The sequence below is a fragment of the Onychostoma macrolepis genome, chromosome 07, assembly GCF_012432095.1.
Source record: "Onychostoma macrolepis isolate SWU-2019 chromosome 07, ASM1243209v1, whole genome shotgun sequence".
In the NCBI taxonomy this organism is placed as follows: domain Eukaryota; kingdom Metazoa; phylum Chordata; class Actinopteri; order Cypriniformes; family Cyprinidae; genus Onychostoma; species Onychostoma macrolepis.
Genome location: NC_081161.1, coordinates 39,178,957 through 39,200,926, shown reverse-complemented (window position 1 = coordinate 39,200,926; position 21,970 = coordinate 39,178,957). Strand labels below are relative to the sequence as shown.

The 21,970-nt window shown below is 35.3% G+C and overlaps 2 protein-coding genes across 2 annotated transcripts in view; one reads left to right on the top strand and one right to left on the bottom strand.

Moving 5' to 3' along the window:
• The window catches only part of elp4 (elongator acetyltransferase complex subunit 4), a 72,027-nt gene extending 66,201 nt beyond the window's left edge, over nt 1-5,826 (bottom strand). Inside the window, exons 1-3 of the mRNA XM_058782582.1 lie at nt 5,623-5,826; nt 4,879-4,914; nt 1,158-1,279 (exon numbers count right to left, since the gene is read on the bottom strand). Coding sequence (XP_058638565.1) covers nt 1,158-1,279; nt 4,879-4,914; nt 5,623-5,791 — 327 coding nt within the window. The 5' untranslated portion in view covers nt 5,792-5,826. The remainder of the gene's footprint in view (nt 1-1,157; nt 1,280-4,878; nt 4,915-5,622) is intronic.
• A 48-nt stretch (nt 5,827-5,874) lies between these two features.
• Nucleotides 5,875-19,285, top strand: immp1l (inner mitochondrial membrane peptidase subunit 1). The gene is made up of 6 exons (XM_058782583.1): nt 5,875-5,982; nt 15,121-15,245; nt 15,342-15,430; nt 15,542-15,668; nt 18,365-18,475; nt 19,177-19,285. The coding sequence occupies exons 2-6, from the start codon at nt 15,141-15,143 to the stop codon at nt 19,237-19,239; spliced, it is 495 nt and encodes a 164-aa protein (XP_058638566.1). The 5' UTR covers nt 5,875-5,982; nt 15,121-15,140; the 3' UTR covers nt 19,240-19,285.
• The last annotated feature ends 2,685 nt before the right edge of the window (nt 19,286-21,970 follow it).

Sequence of the window (21,970 nt, the reverse complement as noted above, 5' to 3'; positions counted from 1 at the left end):
CTTGAGCCAACTTAAAATTTTAAGGCAACCAGCTTCAGCAGATTTTGAGTTTTCTCAACTTGTTGTTTTAAGTTTATACAACAAAAAGTTGAGACAATTCAAAAATCTCCTACAAAAATAACTTTTCTTTCTTTCTTTTTTTTTTACAGTGTACCTTTTTAAATGCAGAACAAGAAACAGTATGCACATTTTAAACCACACTGATGCCTTACATTCTTACTCTGTGAATGAAGTAAAATAAAATAAAATAAAATAAAGTATGTCTGATTAAATAATAAACCAAGAAGATGCGAATGATTAAGATGTGTCTAAATAAATAAATAAATAAATAAAATGACTGGTCAAATACCAAAGATGCGAACAATGTAATATAAATTAAATAAAATATACTACTACTACTACTACTACTACTAATAATAATAATAATAATAATAATAATAAAGTAAGAAAAGATGTGAATGACAAATTTAAATAAAATGCAATAAAAAAAATAGAATAAAATGCTTGATTAAAAAAATGAAGCAAGAAGATATGAATTTAAAAAAAATATATGTCTATAAAACAATAAAATAAAACAATGTCTAAAATAATGAAGCAAGACAAGATGCAAATAATGTCAAAAAATAAAAAATAAATAAAATGTCATGAAATAACGAAGAAAGAAAATGTTTTAAAAATTACAGCACATTCTACTTCTGGTTACTTTATTGCATAAGCAACGCAAGATCAATTTGTGCGCATAGCAGGACAGATTTGAAATGTACAAAGCATGTACAAACTGCTATGCAGCCTATACATGCAGAAAAAAAATAATACTATGATTACTTTGACTATGGTATTCTATTCCAAACAGTTTCAAAGAGTCCTTAGACCAAAAGTACATACACAAATCAGACTATAGCACAGTCATAATAATACATACAGACATTGTGTCATGTTCGGTCACACTGTTGCTGACCAATGCTGAGAAAAACATTTTACTGAAAAAGACACAGATTTCTGCAGGTTTATTGTTTTGAGAGCCAGGTACTAGTTATATAAAAAGAATACGGCTGTAAATAATAGATTTTGATGTATTTGGAGTACCCAGAACCAAGAAACCTGACCAAAGTGTCAAACAGGCAGAGTGTGAACACTTGATTTGATTTTCTTCATACCTGCATGATCTCATCAGGGTGATCTCGGGCGGATGCCAGGAAGAGTTCATGTCCGCACACAACTCCCTCCGCCAGGAAGTACTTGAGCAGCATGCGGGAGTAGCTGTCATAGCGGTCCTCCTCTGTGAACAGGAATCACCATCAATGCCACATATACCAACCCAAACCCAAACGCTGAGCCTTTTGACACACCTTGTGACAAAAGAACTGTCACTATCACATCAGATCCTGTAATTATCCCAACACAGAGAACAAAAACAAGACTAAACTCAGATGAAATAAGAAAACAACTGTTTATTCTGGTTGCTAGTGATGCCAAACACACTAGACGCTTTGTGATACATGCCACATGGTAAGAGGCTAGTGTGATTGTAATGGATTCAGCATCCATCAGCAGCTACACTGTACCTGAAAAGTGTGAATATGACACAAAATTCCTCCTGTAGAGGAAATGTACATGTATGTCTGTTACAAAGCTGAACAAAGGATAAGAGAAAAGAACATCTGTCTTGATCTGTAAACCAGCTCTTCAATACTTTACTTAGTCCTCAACCCTGTGACAAACCTCCAGTGACAGAACTAGATACAAGTATGCAGACAAACGTTTGCCAACGCAGACCTGATCATAGTTCTTTGATTAGGTTACATAGAGGTTTTGAGATACACATTTTCATATAATATTCAATAATATTAGGTATTGGTAACGCCTTCAAAATGTCATTACTATTACTGTGTTTTACACATTTTTGTACATATTAACACCCTGAAAGCACCAAGAAGGTCTAAAATAGTTGGAGAAGGAGAAGGTTATTTGTTAGCATTTCAGACTCATTCCAGTAGCAGTTGCTTGGTTGGCAATAATCAATAATCAAACATGCCAATTATCCATTATATCTCAATTGAAACATTTCAAATGGATTCATTTTAGTAATTTGATTCATCATTTTCAAAATGCTTCCTTTAAAAAATAATTATTATAACCATTTCCATAGCAATGTATACTGTAAAACATAATACTATAGTTTTATAAAATATAAAATAAATAAAAACACAAAATCTAATATAATTATGCTTTGTATCAGAAAAAAAAAATCTGACTGGAAAAAAATGTATTGTTATATTATGTAAATTACATAAATGTTATCTAATAGTTACAGTAGCATTCGAAAATTTAGGGTCTGTAAGATTTTTCCTTTTTAATGTTTTGGAAGTCTCTTATGCTCACCAAAGATTAATTTATTTATGCATTCTAATTTTTGCATTTTTAAATACAGTAAAAACAGAAATACTATTATTGAACTATTGCTACAATTTAAAACAGCTGTTATCTAGGTTCATATATTTTAAAATGTAATTTATTCCTGTGATCAAAGCTGAATTTTCAGCATCATTAATCCAGTCTTCAGTGTCACGTGATCCTTAATTATTAATTCTTAATACTTTTGTGGAATCCATGACAGATTTTTGTTCCAGGAGCATCTGATGAATACAAATAGAAATCTTTTGTAACCTTATAAAATTATTTACTGTCACTTTTGATCAATTTAATGCATCATTGTAGAATAAAAATATTAAATTTATTTAAAAATAAATTGCATTAACCCTGCACTTTTGATCAACATTTTGTATATGTAGTCTTTTTTTTTTAAATTAAATTTCAAAGTAACTGCCCCAATCGGTTTAGAGCTGATATAATTACCAAAAAAAAAAAAAAAAAAAAAAGAGTTCCGGTAATAGAGCTATGGCCAGCTCAGAAACACTCACAGACTGCTTTTTTTCCCCTCTCCAGCACAAAAACACACACACTGACAGTTTCAACCTTCCATTCTTCCTGACAAACACCCTCAAACCCACACAGATCTAAAGCCACTGCGTGACCTCTGAAGGATTCCTCCAACAGCAGGAAAGAATGAGAGATTTCCTGTCCTCGTCCGGATTCTGCCCACAAACCTGGATGCCTCCCATATCCCATCACCAATGAAAGAAAAAAAACAATTCCTCAGTTCTTCAATTTGTCATTGGAAGAACTCCCCTCTCCCTTATTGATGTGTTTCTAGGTCAGCAGGCCTTTGTGGCTTTCAGCGGCCCCGACAAAGACACCCAGATGGGCCCACTCGAGATGGGGCCTATTGTGGTGGCGTTTCTATGGCGCCTTACAAATGAAACCTGCGGGTGCTATTAGCCTAGCGGGGGTGTTTCGGGGGCAGGACGCGATGTGTTGGGGGTGCATATCTCTGCTGTAGAGACAACACGACTCTGGCACATATCAGTCACCCAAGAGGTGGGACATCGAGATACTTCCTATCTTTTCTGATGCAGAGAAGAGAGGGTGTCTCTTTTGGAGAAAGAATAAGGCAAGCCATACTTCAGCATGCGTGTAAGACAGTGGGTGCGTGTGTGTGTGTGTGTGCAGTGAGTGGGAGTCAGTCACTCAAAGCTGCAGGGGAAATTTGGGTCAACAATTCTGCCCTCCTGGTTCCATATGTTTGCCGTCTGAGTCCCACTGATTCACAATGGCACCGGTAATACAAATCGGAATTAAATGTGCAACCTCTGGGGACACTATCATTTATTTTAATTACTGTTGCATCAAATAATAACCGTTAAATCTGTGTATTTTTCAATATTAAAATAATTTCTTCTATAACATAATATGCAGAAAATTAAACTGATTACCAAACACAAGCACTATAAAATATTTCTGTATGTTTTAGCATTCCATCCAGTCTAACACAGCAACACTGGCTCAACCAGTGATATAAATGTGGGGGGCGGGGCTATCTATTTAACCAACCAATGGCAGGTGTTGTTCAGATTAATTTTTTTTTTTTTTACCATTTGCTTTAGTACAACTTGTAACACTTAATTTTTAAGTTAATAACATCTGAAAGAAAAAGAAAAAAAGATGCAATTTGTTGTATATTAGATAAAGCACACAATTTAAGCAGATCATTTCTTTTAAATTTAGAATGTATAAACATCTACTTGTCTAATACACATGTGGGTCACGTGTTGGGACATGAGTGACTTAGACAGGATTCGATACATCATAAAGAACCATGACCAATCCACTTTCAATGAAGTGAAAGAATGACTTCAACATGACAAAAGAATGCAAAGAATAGAAATTAGGCCATAAAGATATAAGATCCTCATGAATATATGTTTTGACAATAATGAGTCACATCAAAATGATTCACTATTCAACAAAAAAAGATATGGCAGTCATTTACTAGAGTGTAAAGTGACAACTTTCTTAACCTTATGATCAAAGAAGAAAATAAAAAATATAAGGAGCAACAGAAACATCCTCAAAATTAACCTCTCTACTCAGGTAAACTGCAGTTAACCTTACAGAATTAAACAACAGAAAAAAACAATTAGTCTGTAATCACCATATCTAATGAGCTATCAGCCTACTGAATCGTAATTTGTATTTTGCAACTACATTATTATTTGCATCTTAAATGCAAAGAAATTAAATAATATACACACACTATTGCTATTTGCACATCTGGTTAGATGCTTCTGTGTTTCACTGGCTTTAGTTTTGTACTGTACACAAAACATTATTGTTATCTTACCCATATTTTTATTAATTATTACCCATTATGACATGCAAAACATTGGCTGAGTGCAAACATATTAGCCAGAAATAATAACTTCTTCAACAACCTACTGACATGACTTGATGGTATAAAGACATTGCTTCATTGCTTACCTACAAGCAGCAGAGTTCCAACTGCCAGGCCTCCACCTACAAAACAGTGCATATGTTTTAATGACAAAACACAATAATGTAGTTTATCTAAACATCAACCAACACCTGCATTAAAATAAACATTTTCCTTACCAGATAACATTTTGAATTATTATTATTAAAATGTCTAACTTTTAAATTAGATGCAATCAATATACTGTGGGTATGCTAAGCAAGGAGCTTTATTACAAACTGAAATATATCTAGAAATATAGTAATATATGCTATATAATATATAGTGTATTATTATTTAATTATTATTATTATTATCATCATCATTATTATTATTGAACACATATTTCTCATGGAATTCTTTGTCACTTTTTACAGTGTATACATGCCAAGATAAAGTAATCATTACCAAATCTATATCTTACAGGACTTAAGATACAATATATATATATATATATATATATATATATATATATATATATATATATATATATATATATATATATATATATATATATATATAATTATACCCTTAATAAAATAAATTGAAGGAATCAGGGCATTTCTATGTGAAGTCTTACATTACACAACTTACATTAAGTGTGACAGTGGTGCAGAAAAAAAAAGTCTATTAATGGGGGAAGTCTTTCTAGATTTACTAATAAATATGAAGACGATAAAGTGGAGTGCAAAAATATGAATATAGTGCACATCCACTTGACAGTGGGCTTAAACCGAGTGAATTGTACTAACCAATCACGTAGTCAAGCGAGCTGACGCCAGATGATACTAAGAGCTGTCCATTCTGTACAGACGGTCTTGTACCAGGGATAGAAACTAGTTTGCTGCGGGTTTTTTTCTGAAAACTAGTTGTGTTGCCAATGCTGGTGGATCCAGCCATGCCTCTCACGGGAGCCGCCATGTTTTTCTGGTGTTGACAGCAACGCCGGTGACGCTACAGCCAATCAGCGACTGAATTGTTGTTTTCTTAGCCAATCAGAAGGAGTTTTGTTCAAAGACGATGATGCAATGGAGTTCAAGGTTGACGGCAGCTGCGTAGTGAACGTGTGATCAAGAAATACAAACATCGCGCTGTCAGTGAACATGAATCAGGTAGGATTACTGTACAAATGACTAGCGTTTATTATAACTCCATCACACATGACATTCCTGCAGTAGATCATGTATATCCTGCTATCGATGTTGAAACTGACCTACCTGAGCCATAATAACACAAAAATCATGATGCCCTTGTAACTTACTTTAGACAAGACTTGGGAAATGTAGTGAACAGATCATAGTTTCTTTCATAAGCATATTGTAAATACTGAAGCTGTCATTGTAAACGTGTTATTTTTAAAGATTAATAAAAAAATTTTTTAGCAAGGACGCATTAAACTGATCAAATATGACAGTATAAACATTTACAATGTTACAAAATATTTGTATTTGAAACAAATACTGTTTGTTTTGAACTTTCTATTCAAGAAGCCTGAAAAATGTATATTTGTATATTTTAATAAGTATAGGTCAGAATAAGCATGTTGTTTCATTTTTTGCATAAAAATATCTGTTGTGCTGAATGACAATGGAACATTATTTCACTCATATTTTGACATTTCATTTTCACAGAAGTTATTTGAAACATTAAAGTAGACATTTGCATACTTGCATTTAATGTGCTATCTGTGTATATACATAGTTTGTCAATTTAATTTGATGTGGCCACCAAAATGAGACGTCTCGTCTTTGACCCATACCAATTTCCTTATTACGTGAGAAACTACCACAACAATAAGACATATGTGACCCTGGACAACAAAACCAGTCTTAAGTGTAAATTTTTCGCAATTGAGATTTATACATCATCTGAAAGCTGAATAAATAAGCTTTCCATTTATGTATGGGTTGTTAGGATCGGACAATATTTGGCAGAGATACAACTATTTGAAAATCTGGAATCTGAGGGTGCAAAAAAATCAAAATATTGAGAAAATTGCCTTTAAAGTTGTCCAAATGAAGTTCTCAGCAATGCATATTACTAATCAAAAATTAAGTTTTGATACATTTACGGTAAGAAATTTACAAAATATCTTCATGGAACATGATCTTTACTTAATATCCTAATGATTTTTGGCATAAAAGAAAAATCAATAATTCTGACCCATACAATGTAGTTTTGGCTATTGCTACAAATATACCCCAGCGACTTAAGACTGGTTTTGTGGTCCAGGGTCACATATGTAAATCAGTATTTAACATTTAATTTATAGGTGGGATAATATAATGCGTATAAGTGAGTGTCAGCTGAGTCTTATCAATTATATTTTGGCCATTCAGAAAATGCCCCACCCCCCACACTTCTGTACATAAAAATGCTAGATATCCTCTAAACAGGTCTATTTATTGTTGAGGTGCTCTTTTTAGTTTGTTCAGATGCTGGTATCGCTTATGTTATTTTTATGATGTCAGCTTTATCAGCTCATATCTGATTGTTCCACACAGTGCTAATACTAACAGTCATAACATGTCAAATGTTTCCTGAGCAGCTTGTTTGGGTTTCCCCAATGTGATTCTCTCTGCCACCACAATCTGAGGTTAAGAATATAGTGGCATTGCTCAGAGGGGAAGTTAGATTGTCATCTGCGGAAGGTTTGTTTGCGGTAGTGTTGAAAGGAAAGTAATAATCTTGGATGTCAGGACAATTATAGGGCTGTGGTTACTATTATTTGTGACCCATGGGAAGGTCATTTTATGCTCTGCTCTGAAAACGGCATTAATCTGTATTTTTTCCAATATGAAATAAAAGATATCTATAACGTAAAACAAAGCAGGCTAATTTTAAAAAGAAATCGGTGCTAGGGATAGGCATTTAGTGAATAGAGAATTGTAAGATTTCTCGTTTAGCCAAAACAGAAGGCCTAACTTGGGACATCCGATAAGATCTGTTTGCCTTTCAGCTCCCTCTTGGGTTCAGACTGCAGTCAAAGGTCATTTCAATAAAGACTAGTCTATTTATGTCACGTCATTGTTACAGAACTAGCTCAGCATCCTTTGAAATCACTTCGCTTTTGTTCATATTTATGGGGATTGACTCTGTAATTGGCTTTAGTCATTATCTGCCTTTTAAAATTCATTTGATTTCCATTGGACTGTTGTAAAAATCAAGTGATGGAGAAAGGCATCCTTTATGTCATGCATGCAGACATCTGTCCTCCATCAACCAACCAGGTGCCAGCCTCGTTTTGATAGCTGCTCTGATAGCCTCCCGATTACCAAATCTCCAGGTTCTCCGATTCCTTTCACTGGACATGAAGGACCAGTGAGAACAAAGAGAGCAATGCAAGGCCACCCTCAGCTGCCTTCTGCCACACAGATCGAGAACATCAGAGAGGTCCTCCCTCCTCAGCTTCCTTCCATCTGGGTTCTCGGGGGAACGCCGTCTTAGTTAACACTATTCGAATCTATGTAATCTTCTTAAGTCCTGCAGAAGCTCCCAAAGTTGAGCTCCTCATGTATGTCTAAATTCAGATGGGCTGTGATAAGAAGCTGTGAAGCAGCCCTTGGGATTCAGTTTCTCTCTTTATGCTCAGGATATTTTAAAGTTTAAAATAATTAAAAGTTTACACATAATTTAAGAATTTTTTTATCGCCTCTCTAAATCCCAGTATGTATCACCATTCAGAAACTGAAAAAACAAAACAAACAAAAATATTTTATAATACAGTATATATGCAACGAGTCAAAAGTTTGAAATAAGATTTTTCATGTTTTCAAAAAATCAGCATATCAAAATGATTTCTGAAGGATAATGTGACACTGAAGACTGGAGTAATGATGCTGAAAATTCAACTTTGCATCACAGGAATAAATTACATTTGAAAATATATTAAAATAGAAAAGAGTTATATTAAATTGTAATTATATTTCACAATATTGCTCTTTTTATTGTATTTCTGATAAAAAATTGCAAAAATTGGTGTAAGAATCTAAGTGTGTAAATTCCTTTCAAAGACATAGAAAAATTATTATTCCAATCTTTTGACCGGTAGTATATTATACATTAGTATATATATATATAATTTGTTTTTTTTTCAATACAGTATATTTATTGTTTTCTTAACCTTTTTTTTTTTTTTTGTACTAATTTTCTTTCTGAATGTCCGGCAATCATGAACAATGGTGCTCAGAATTACAGCCTGCTTTGCAGTGTCACCTGGGCTGCTGTTTATTTTCTTTGCTATTTCAGGAGGTCAGCAGAGTGTTAGCACATTAGATGGTGGCATGGAGTCATTGTGACCTTTACACAAGTGTGACATCAGTCTCAATGCCTGGATTGGTGTTTGCACACTTTACTTTGTATACCAGGTGTTTGCATTCTATATTACATTGTTACTGACTCTTAAAGGGATATCTATGTATTTTACTGCAATATTTGAAACTATTTTTGACTGGTGTTAAAAAAAAAAAGTAATACATTTATGTATGCAGTAGATTATTGTAATGCTATATAAATGTGCACTAAAATTTCGGCAACCAAAAATATTTTGCCAACACTGCACAAAAAAAGTTTTGAAGGCCGACAGGTTCTTAATTATCACATCTCAAATAATGTGTTCTGGCTGTTTTAATTTAAGTTTTGTTATTTTAGGAAAAAATATTTCCAGTTCATTGTTAATTATATCGAGACTAAGGTAGTGCGATCTGAGGATCTATATGCAGGATCTACTGAACTATTTCACATATTTAAATAATTAAATACTATTTCACAACTTTTTTTTTTTTCTTCACCTGCCATAATAATGTAACGTCCATGTCCTGAGTTCAAGATGCAACAGCTTGTTTTATTTCATGTAATGATATTATAATAATCTTAATTCAACAAGTCTTGGTGCCAAATTTTAAACTGTAAATAATCTATTATTTAGAGCCGTTTATCAGATTGAATGCTGCTAAAACAACATTGATGACAGCTCTGTCTCAAGAGATTTGTTCAATTTCAAAAGTTTGTTTTACAGCAGATTTATAGGATTAAAAGAGCATTTTGATGCCACCTGCTTCTGAGCTCTCTGGGAACCCTTTCTCCCTTCTGTTGCATTATGGGTTTTGGGGGTCCGGGGCCACAGATGGCTCTCCAGAGATGCTCTATGTGACTCTGTGTAGCAAATATATACATTGTACTGTGTAATCCTGGATTAAGGGGAGACTTGGAGTTAATTATCCAATTGTTAGATAAAATTCATTTTGGTTCCGTCACTTCCCCGGCCAGGGAATCATGGTGCAGATAGTGCTTGTTCTGAACACACAGGGGAATGTTCAGAAATAGAGATTTAATCTCAATTGTCTGAAGGTCTGTTTGATTTTGGCTAAACTCCATTTGATTCCAAGCAGCTGACTCACCCAGCCTCTCTCTCACACACACACAGGGTGCCTGTGGAAAACCAGGCGGCCGCATATGGACTGTCTCTTGATATCATTCACTGGCCGTGTAATCTTATTATGCTAAATCCTTAATCCTCACCTATGCTGGACGCCCACAACAGTGACAGTGCTGGTGATTGGACGACTAGACGTAGTTGGGGATGCTGTGTTCTCCGCCACACATTCTGCCGAGCTGGTCTGCGTTATGAACGCAACAGACAGTCTCTTGAGGTCAGGACGAGAATGAGAGAGAGCCAATCAGTTTGAAGGAAATAGATGGATCAAAATCCTTTGTTTTTATCAGAATCTGTATGGTGTTAAAGTTGACTAGTTGACTATTGCCCAATAGTTCCAAGTTTGTGGTTGGTAAGATTTAATGTTTTTAAAGTAGTTTTAAGTATCACATGCTCACCAAGGCTGCATTAATTTGATTAAAAATATAGTAAAAACAGTAATATTGTGAAATGGAAAGCTAAATTTTTAGCATTGTCACATGATCCTTCAGAAATCATTCTATTATGCTGATTTGGTACTCAAGAAACATTTCTTAATATTATCAATATTGAAAACAGTTGTGCAGCTTAATGTTTTTGTTGTAATGTAAAATCTTTTGTAACATTATAAATGTCCTTATACTTTCACTTATGATCAATATAATGCATCTTTACTGAGAAAAAGTATTCATTTCATTAAAAAAATATATATATGGTTTATATATCTTTTTTTATTATTATTTTAAAAAGCCAGTGCTTTGTTTAGTATGCTAATGCTTTAGTATTTAGACAGTCTGCACAGCAAAATCCTGTCAGAAGTCTTTAAACTCACCCTCCATGAATCAAGCCATACATTCAAACAGATAACTGATAAGCTGAGAGCCTCACCCCCTGAGTGTTCTTAAGAAGATCAAATATTATTTTTAAATACACCTGCAGAACCTGTTTTGAACTTGTGTGAATGCCTTCTAAAAATGTATCAGATCAGGGCCAGGTGAACTAAAAGCAGCAAATTATACAGGGTTTCCTTAAGACCGATTAGTTACTAGTTATTCAGGCTACTGACTGCCTAGTCAAATATTTCATTTTGCTCATCCCAGAAGCTAACAGTTACTCTGTATTGTACATCCCAAAAGATGCTTTATAGAGGTTTATTAGGTGTGCATATATGTTATAGTTTAGGCAAAGAATCTGTGCCCGCTATCAACTGCCAGGGAAAACGGCTCAGAAACAATAGTTTTTTCGCCCCACCCTGGAGTTTGATAAGCAAAACAACAGCTGGCCCTTTCACTGCCTCCCTGAGATACGACTACATCCAGTCAGGCAGAAACATCCCTGGACGGAGGGGGCCTTTGGGTAGAGCAGCTAACTCTCGTACACCCTGTTTGTGTTGGGGGTATCAGACGTAATTATGAGGATTCAAAGGTGTGGATTCAATGTCTGACCGGAATGGAAAGAGAGGGGAGCAGGGGACAGAGGTATGGGGCGAGGAGATGGCTGGTGGGTAATGGGATTAGGTGTAGCACTTTCCATGACACACGGAGACAGACACATGACACTTGGCCTGGGACTGAGATGGAGGAAGTAGGGGACAGGAGGATTAATTCCGCCCCATATTGGAGATGTCATTCCCGAGGCAATAGGGGCTTTTGGGATCGGGCTCGGTTTCGTTCAGTTTCTGCTCGGCTGGGTCGCCTTAATTCTTTTGGTTTGTTTCAGGAGAAAAGATTGAGGTTTATCCTTCATTGGACATCCAGTGAAGTTGTTCTTCTGAAGATGTGTTTTCTAATTGTGCAAGAGCTTGATTTTCAGAGTTTCTCATTGGAAAGCAGTTCAAAAACTGACAAACGTCACGCCGTTGAAGTGTTGGGTAATCTTTTGAGAAGTTTCTCTGCCAAGTGAGGTTCTGTGGATGTGTACACTCTTAAAAATAAGCATTCTTTATTGGCATTGATGGTTCCATGAAGAATTCCATGGAATCTTTCCTTTGAACAGAAGGTTCTTTGGGGAACCCAAAATGGTTCTGTTGCTACAAAAACCCTCTTTTGGAATCCCTATTTTTAATTGAGCAGTTCACCAAAAAAATTAAAAGTTGCTTATAATGTACTCTCCCTCAGGCCATCCAAGATGTAGATTTTTTGGAGAAAGCATTACATCACTTGCTCACCAATGGATCATCTGCAGTGAATGGGTGCTGTCAGAATGAAAGTCCAACTGATAAAAGCATCACAATATTCCACAAGTAATTGCCATGGCTCCAGTACATCAATTAACATATTGTGATGCAAAAAGCTGCATGTTTGTAATAAACAAATCCATCATTAAGAAATCTTTAATTTCAAACCATTGCTTCTGGCTAAAATAAAGAGCCCTCTATCCATAATATTGCTTTTTCCAGTAAAGAAGTTGTCTTGTTTGAAGCCGGAGAGAATTATGCACAGATCAAGCACAGTTTACAAGCGAAAACAGTTCTAAACATATATGTATGCGTATATTTCTTGGGAGAGGACAACAGGAGACAGACTTTTTCAATGGAGGAAGCTTGGATTAGGGACTGGGATTTTGGCTAGAAATTAAAATGCCTTAATGATGCCTTTTGTTTCTTATATGCAGTCATGTGGATTATTGTGATGTTTTTATCAGCTGTTTGGACTCTCATTCTGACGGCACCCATTCACTGCAGATGATCCATTGGTGAGCAAGTAATGTAATGCTAAATTTCTCCAAATCTGTTCTGATGAAGAAATTAACTCATCTACATCTTGGATGGTCTGCATGATGTGAGTAAATATGAGGTGAACTATTCCTTTAAGAGTGTACAAATATCCAAACACAACCTTTATTGACTCGTGCACACTGCTAGCTTGATGGCCAAGGAAAAGTCAATAGTTTGAGAGAGGATGGACTGTTTATTCAGACAACGCACCACAGTTTTATCAGTTAAAGTGCTGGGGTGCGAGGACAAACAAAAGACCTCATGTTCTGTTGCTATGGCCATAGCGTAACTCTCTTTTTTTTCAGCTTGAGGAGATGAACCTGTGCCTGCTAGCGCCGTCACCTGCTCCCACAGGTGTAGATTGGGTTGTCTGAGACAGGGTCAGACGCCCAGGGGTCACTCTTTGTGTCTTGTTGATGGGTTGTAGAGGCTCCTGAGAATGAAACACCATCTCTAATGATCACTTTGGTTTCACAGTTTTAACCGTTAGCCATTAAATGTGTGAGGTGCATTTCCCCACCAACACCACCTCAGTGACAAAGTGTTTAAAACCCTCTTTCGACCCTCTGGCACAGGTCTGTGTCATCAGTTTTTGTCATTGAATGAGATTTCCAATTGAGAATTTCCATACAAATTTAAGGTTCATTTGGAGTTGCAGTGTAGTGGTTAGAGCATGTGCTCCAGAGATGTGGTTCTCATGGATTAGAATGGTCAACTAGTAATACAATAATAAATAAAAATGGTAATATGATGTTATATTCTAAATTCAGGGTCTTTGAATCTACCATACATCCGTGTTATTTGAGTATTTTTTATACTTACTTTTACTTTAGTTTACTTTACTTTTAGTCATTTAGCAGACGCGTTTATCCAAAGCGACTTACAAATAATAAAAAGTAACTAAAACTAAAAGTTAAAACTCTATAAATACTATATATACACATTTAAGAAAGTAAAGAAATTAAATAAAAATGAAAAAATGCATACAACAACATTTCAAAAACTACACATTTAAATGAAAACAAAAAATAAAGCTAAAAACAATTCAAAATACTAAAGCAACAAAAGGTATGAGTATAATAATGATTCTAACAGAACACTAAGCCAAACACCAAAAAAACAACTACATGTGTATGTACTGCCACACACACACACACACACACATATATAAAAATAAATTAAATATATATATTTCATTTCCATTTAGTATGTTGAAGTAATAAAATAACTCAAATTAAATAAAACTTAATAAAAACCTATGCAGACATAATAAAAAAACTAATAAAATGACAACATTACTACAACTGTAACTAAAACTAAAATAGATAACAAATACAAATCAAACTGCATTAGTTTATCAGTAATCCTAAAAAAAATAACACTGAGCCAAACACACATGCTAAAAAAACAGCAACAACTTATACATAGTAAGAAATGGTTATAAAAACTGAAACAGAAGTGAAACAAGTAGTAGGAAAGAGGAAACATAAAAAGCTATACTTATTATATATACTGTTATAGTAGTTATTACTATAATTTATAACTTTAGGTCTTCTGTAATCAGTTATTTCTCATTTTCAGCATTTCTAAGATTGATTTAGCTTACATTTTTCATGTAATGTTTATATTTTATTTTATTTCAGCTTTATTTCAGTTACTGAAAATGGTTTTTAATATACAAACTTTTGCTATTTTGTAAAAACTGTTAGCATGCTAAAATCTTCTCCAAGGATGTTATGAAATACCAGTGAAAAGTGTCTGGTGGATATATCCCTATATCAATTCAACTAGGCATTAAGATGCCTCATTAACTAGTCAATTTTCAAAATACTATAATTTACACATGCTATGCAGGTGATGATATTTTGACTAAAAATGACAAGTTCATGTTTAAAAAAAAAAACAATTATCCCTTTTCCATCTCTACTCCAGTAATTTCTTGTTACTCTTCCTGAAAACCAGATTTAATTTTTAATTTCAGACTTAATTTTCATTAACCTGTTTTAGAACTCAAGCAAATCAGTACATGTGCTCAATATCACCTTTATGGTAAAATCAGTGTTGGTTGTGAATAATTGTTTTTAAATGTAGACTGTTTTTTATTTATTTTTATTTTTTCAGCATTTCTGAAGACTGGCAGGATGTTTCGCAGTTTCTTTGTGAAGACGATTAGCTTTGTCGGTTACACCGTCCAGTATGGCTGCGTTGCTCACTGTGCCTTTGAGTATATTGGCGAATTTGTGTCTGTAAGTTTCTTGGAGCTGTTTGGTCAAAGCATTCCCACTGACAGTAAAATAAATACATATAAAAGTTTATTTATGCCCACAATTCACCTACTACAGTGTTCAGGACCTTCAATGGAGCCCACCATCACTAACCACGATGTGGTTTTCTCAGAACGAGTAAGCCGCCACCTCTGTCGAATACAAAAGTGAGTATGAAATGCTTACTTTAGCTTCTATTTGACTTTTATTGATTTTACTGTCATGCAGAATCTTTGAGTATCTGCTTTATTTTGACCTCACCTGTTACATTCTTCCAGAGGGGATATTGTAATAGCCAAAAGTCCTTTTGATCCAAAAATGAACATTTGTAAACGAGTGATCGGCCTGGAAGGGGACAAAGTTTGCACTAGTGGACCATCTGACATCTTTAAAACACACACTTATGTGAGTACCCGCATCTGACATCAGCTCTGCTTGAAGAAATGATTCCTTTTCCATAAACCCATAGACACTTTCTGAAGTCCTTTACTACTTTTTTTTTTTTTTTGTATAAACCACTGTGTTTACTCTAAAGGTGTATGCATTTGAATTTCACATGCTTTCACCTTCGTTGAGTAAAACATTTACCTTATGGCAACAACAAATGCTTGTTTCTCACTTATTATTGGTCCAGAGAGAGCATAGCCACCCTGTCACTGAAATAGCTGTTATTGCTTTTTTTTGTATCACTTGTTTTTTTCACCTTGACTATGTGCGGTTCTGGCCTGTAATTTTTCCCGAAGCTGTTAGTGTTAGTGCCAGATGAGTAGAGCAAGTGATGAAGAGAAAGGAGAGAACGAAAGGCCTGTCACTGCAGTCATTTAAGGTAAAGAAATACAAACCCTCAAGATGAACAAGGACCCAAGATTGTAGAAGTTTGCTCACTCTCGGTACTAGCCATCCCAAACCGATTGCAATGTCAGAACTGAAGAATAATTAAGACAGCAGTGTACTGATGCAGTCTCTTTCTACTCTTAAAATGTATGAAAATTATGAAATCTTAAAATGCTAATCTAATTCAATAGCGATGGCGTCATAGCAGTATTAACATACTGAACATACTGTAACTGCTCTTCCTTCTTGCATTTATTTGTGTACTCTATTGATTTTTCTTTCTAATGCTCATTTTGTCACAGAAGTTGTTTTGTGTTGATACTTGTTTATAGCTGACAGACGATGTGACATGTTTTCTATAATTAATCATCTGTAGCATGACAGGGTAATTTGTTTGTTCCTATATATAAAATGCCTTTGAGTGATTAAAGGATTTGTCAATCAAAGATAGAACATTAATAACTGATTTGGCTGCGATATCTTGGGCAGCTGTTTTTCACTGCATGTCTCCAAACCACAACATGTTCCTGGGAAAGATCTATAAACAGGAGAAAATGTGTGATAGTTCAATACAGTGCTGCAGGAACTAATCCTAAAACTTGCATTAGTTAGCATTTGTGAACTGCCAGTTACATCAAGCCAATGGGTTTTTGTTGGGGTTTTTTTTTTTTTTTTGACTTGTGATTTTATGCTTTTACATGTCTTGAAAAAGGTGGTTACTAACTAGTTGCTAGATTGGAGCTGAACAGTTCAACTTATCTACTCACTAGTCCATATTTACAACCTTGTTGCATGCTCTTGCAAACTTTTCTAACTCAAATCATTTTAAATAAGTTTTTAATTAAGATAAAAGTTGTCAAAGTTTTGTGTTGGTTAAAGCCGTAATGCAGCCATAGTGTAGTTTGTTCTGGCGATACATCTGGCGATTGTATATTAGGCTTCAAAATTTATAAAAGTTGTGTTTATTTGTGAAGACTCGTAATCTTTTGTCGGTCACAGAGCATATTTTATGCAAAAATCTAGTTAAACAGCCATTTGTTGAGGGAATCAGAGCGATGCAAACTTCCATGTTGGCCTACAAAATTGCGTCATGACTTCAGGACTCTATTCACTTAACAGAAAAATATTAATAATAATCTGATAGCAAAACAAAGTTTTGTTTAGATAAGCCCTATATTATCTATAACTTGCATAATTCATTGTAGAGGTATTTTGTAGACCAGAATCTAGATGTTAAACAATCAACAACAGTAACCATAATATGTTTCTAACATGCTTCCCATTTGTAAGATCGAACGCAGGGTTGTCAACATTTGTGTCTGGTCACAGTATGGTGTGATTTCTCGTATGCTTGGCTGACAGACAGGACAAAAGCTTCGCTTCGGAACAGCAGATGATGATGGGCTGAGATTTCTTGTGGATGGGATCAAACATATGTTTCCATGCTAATGAGAGTCGACTGCAAGACGACTCCATGCTGACATATGTTTATAATCACGATTCTTTTGCATTTGTCAATGATGCATTTGTTTGCAATACAGAAGGTCAGGAAATCACTTTATGGGTCATATTTAGTCGTTCTCACACATTAGTGCATGAGACGGCTTTGTTAGATATCGAGTGTGACTAATTGAGAGTATCAAATCCTACAAGATTCTATGGAATTCTGCTTGATGGGGAAAAACCAACTTGAAAATTCTTCAGTTTGGTCAGTGCCAGATAGGCATCTCCATACTGTTATGTTTATAATGACAACGTGATGTGTTGTTCACCCTCGCCTCACATATAGAGGGGGTGGAGGGGACTTAATTAGGGGCTTGACAGCCCCACTCTCCCTGTGTGATGAGATTATTCCTAATTGATGTCAGTGTGGATCAGGCTTCGCTCGGTTGCCGGCCCAGCCTGGCAGGTCTGTCCGTGGTCTAGACCCATGGAGCAGCTCACGGAGGCGTGGCTTCACCCCTCGCTGAGAGGATAAAGAGGGTGGGGGGTGTGAGGCCCCAGCGGTCAGTAAAAATGATCCCTTTCCCATCTGAGATGAGCAGTTAAGTCATGTGAACTTTCTCACTGTTAGGAACTTCTTCTTTATCCTCTAATCCGGGCAGAACCTAGGGTTTCGATACAGTGTGTTGCATGTGAATGCGTTTCATAGTGTTGCGAAGGATCATTTTAGATGAGTGTGGCTGCAATCACAATAAATTGTACTCATTTTCTCAAGTTAGCATGGTGGTTTAACATTTTGGACTTCCATTTCTGCTGTAATCTAGGTACCAAGAGGGCATGTGTGGCTGGAAGGCGATAACCTTCGGAATTCCACAGATTCCCGAAGCTATGGCCCAGTTCCCTATGCCCTGATCCGAGGACGCGTTTGCTTAAAGGTAATGAGGATACAGTCTCATTTCTTGACCTATATGCTTCCCCAAAGGCAAAACCACAAGCTTTTTGAGTTTGAACTGTTGGCCTTTTATGTAGTATTTTTTTAATGAGGTTTTTTTCCTCAAACAAGCAGTACAAATGATCCTTTCTTAATTTTACTTTTATTCGAAATTGCAAATAAATGAACTCAAAGTATAATTTATTAAGTGTCTCAATAATTGAGTGTCGTCTTCATTTGAAACTGTTTTCGGCTGTCGACTCGTATAGCATCATGTGCCCATGACCCTGTAAACAGGTCTCCTCACCTTCTGTCAGGCCCTGATTGGAAAGTCAGAGGCAAATGATATGGGGGTGGAGGGTCTTACAAGGACAAGATGTGTTTTCTCCACTTTTTTGAGTTGGAAAATGCATGTTTGAAGTTTAAAATAATATAATGCATAGTATGTTCATAAAATGTACAAAAGCTGTCACTGGGGTGATACCGTTTCAAAAGCTAATATTATGTCTACCATTTAGATACTAATATGTGCACTTTAAGTGCTAATATATACCTTCAAGGTACTAATATGCACTCTCTAGAAAAAAAAAAAAAAGTACTAAGGTTTACCTTTTGAAAGGATACCACCCCAGTGACAGCTTTTTTCCTCAGAGTATAATATAAAATATTATATACAATTTTTTTTTTGTTTGTTTTGTTTTGCAGTTATGGCCCCCACACAATTTTGGCGTATTGGCTGAAAGTCCAAACGACGGGCGCATTTTATGAAGAAGCTGTGTTCATGTATAGTCGCAATGTAAATTATATTTTTTGCAATGTTTTAAAATAAATTCATATTTATAATTCATGTCTGTTTCATTGTTTAGGGCAAATGAGAGTTTATGATAAGGAAAAAGACACAAAATGCACAAATGCATCATATCAGCAACATCATGCTGCAATCAATGGTTTAAAATGTTAATGAAGAAACTGCATTAAATGCTAGGAAGATCTGGTATGGTTTTAACACAGACTTGTGTTGTTTCAAATAAGTTTCACAACATTCATCAATGCAGCTGACCAATAAGTAACACTCTTAATATTGAAATTTCTTTTTTGCATATAAACATTTTCACCAAAAGTTATAAATGGACTTTTTAAAAGGGAAGGCACCCTAAAATAAGATTATATGAGAGTACAGAGACTAAATTTGATGAAACTTCCTTTTCAACCATTAAAAATTATTATGTTTTTAACAGTTCTAACAATGTGACAATAGTCAGAATAATACTTCCATATTGTTTAGAAATGCAGTTGTGTGGTATAAACACATTTCCAGACATACTACGCTATGTTGGCATTGTCCTGATGTAGAATTTAATCATGAGGAGCAGCATTTTTGGTACAGATAGCACTTCCACTTGAAAAAAAAAGCCACCATTTTTTTCTATTTATTAATTTCTGCTGTTTGAGAGGGAGAAACTTATTAAGCTTATATCCTCCTTGAAGTTTGAACCATAATATGGGTTTAAGCACACCTGGGATGTAATCCACTATTGAAGGTAATGATTAATAAACTTAATCATAATTAAAGTCCAAAGAGAGACTTCTACACACCTTCATCAAAGACAAACTCCCTCAGTTGCTCTTTCTTTCGGTGTTTATTGGTGTGTTTGGATGTGTGCATTTAAGGTAATGAGAAATTGACGTCTTTCTTTCCAATGCAGAATGCGTGTTTCTTTAATCAAGGTTTTAATTAAAACTTCAGAGCGTCATTTGATCTCAGCACAGGATGAGTCTGTCTTTCGATGATGCTGGCTGACATCAAATGTGAGACGACGGTCACAATTTCTTTTCAATAATGTGAGTGTTTGCATGGGATGAGCCTCTTAATTTGGCTGAAACATGTTTTTGTGTGCTGATCTGAGGTCAGATTTGTGGTTTCCATTGTTGTGGTTGAGAATGAGGTTTGTGGAAAGGGAATTTGATCTTAGATCAGTTCAAAAGGGAAACTTCTGCCAACATTGGATTTTCCCCCCAGTAGATCCATACCAGACAGATGGCATTGAGGGGGAGACAGACTACTGGCGGCTGCACCAAGTGTGATGTCTGTTGTGATCAGACCCGTGAGGATAATCGATAGATAAACCCTACTGATCAAAGCCTTTGATTTCAAATGTTATTGAAGAAAGCATAAAAGTATAACAGAATGAAAACACATTTCCAGGTGTTAATTAAAAAGTCTTTCTTTGTCCATGACCAAATGAAAAATACATTTACAAAAACTTACTATAGATATTATGACAACCACACGGTCATTTTAAATGATTCTTAGCCACTTTTACACACAAAACCCATTATATTACAGTAACAGTGCCTTTTCCAGTAAATATACCACATGCATGCAGCGGTTTTCAGTCTTTTATCCATATATACTGTTCACACCTTTTTCTTTTATAAATTTAAATTTTAAAATTACTTTTTTTTAAATCTGTATCCATATAATGTGAATGGTAATCAAAAATAGAAATTTCAAACTAGAAGTAGCTTAATTTAAAACCAATAGCAGACTTGTTTTGATAAAATCAGAATTACGTGATAAAAATACAAAGGCAATAATATTGTGAACAATTATTACAAATAATAATAACTGTTCTCTACTTTAATATGTTTTAAAATGTAATTATTCCTGTGATGCAAAGCTGAATTTTCAGCATCATTACTCCAGTTTTCAGTGTCACGTGATCCTTCAGAAATCATTCTAATATGCTGACTTGCTGCTCAAGATTTTTTTTTTTTTCCAGGATTCTTCAAAGTTGGAAAAACAGCATTTATTTGAAATAAACATCTTTTGTAGCATTAGAAATGTCTTTTATATATTTTTTTTATTGATCAATTTAATGCATCATCACTAAATAAAAGTATCAGTTTCTTACCAAAAAAAGTAAGACCCCAAACTTTTTAATAGAAGCATTTATTTATTTATTGATTGATTTTTTGTTCTTCTTTTTCCATGTTTCCATATGCATTCAACACTAGCTCAATGTCACGTTGTTGACTCCAGGGAAACGCAGTGATGTAGGAGCTTCGGGAAGAACGACTTTATTTACAATAACTATATTAACATACACTATGACAATCGCAACAATAGGAACTCTAAATAAGGTCACGAGAGGAGGGGAAAACACAAGACGTAGAGACACAGTCTGACACTACCCCACCCCCCAAAGGCGCGTCCCGCGCCGTACAAAAATCCAACGGGGAGGGGGGTGGGCGCTCTGGAGGCCTCAAGGGGCAGAGTACCAGGATGGACGGCCTCCAGGGCGGCTCCGGGGACTCGGGAGGCCATGGCGGGTCAGGGGACTCAGGAGGCCATGGTTAAGTCATGTGAACTTAACCATGAACTTAACCTCGGCCCCAGCCTCGGCCTCTATGGCAGGAACCTTACTACCCCCACCCCTAAAATTTTTTTGGGAAATTAGAGGTGGATCTAGGCAGGCAATCAGGGATAGCGGGCTCT

Excerpts from the sequence above, each read along its gene's own strand:
- immp1l (XM_058782583.1), top strand. The coding sequence starts at position 15,141 with ATGTTTCGCAGTTTCTTTGTGAAGACGATTAGCTTTGTCGGTTACACC. Across the intron at positions 15,246-15,341 it reads ATATTGGCGAATTTGTGTCT|TGTTCAGGACCTTCAATGGA; the intron begins GTAAGTTTCTTG and ends CACCTACTACAG. Across the intron at positions 18,476-19,176 it reads GAGGACGCGTTTGCTTAAAG|TTATGGCCCCCACACAATTT; the intron begins GTAATGAGGATA and ends TTTGTTTTGCAG.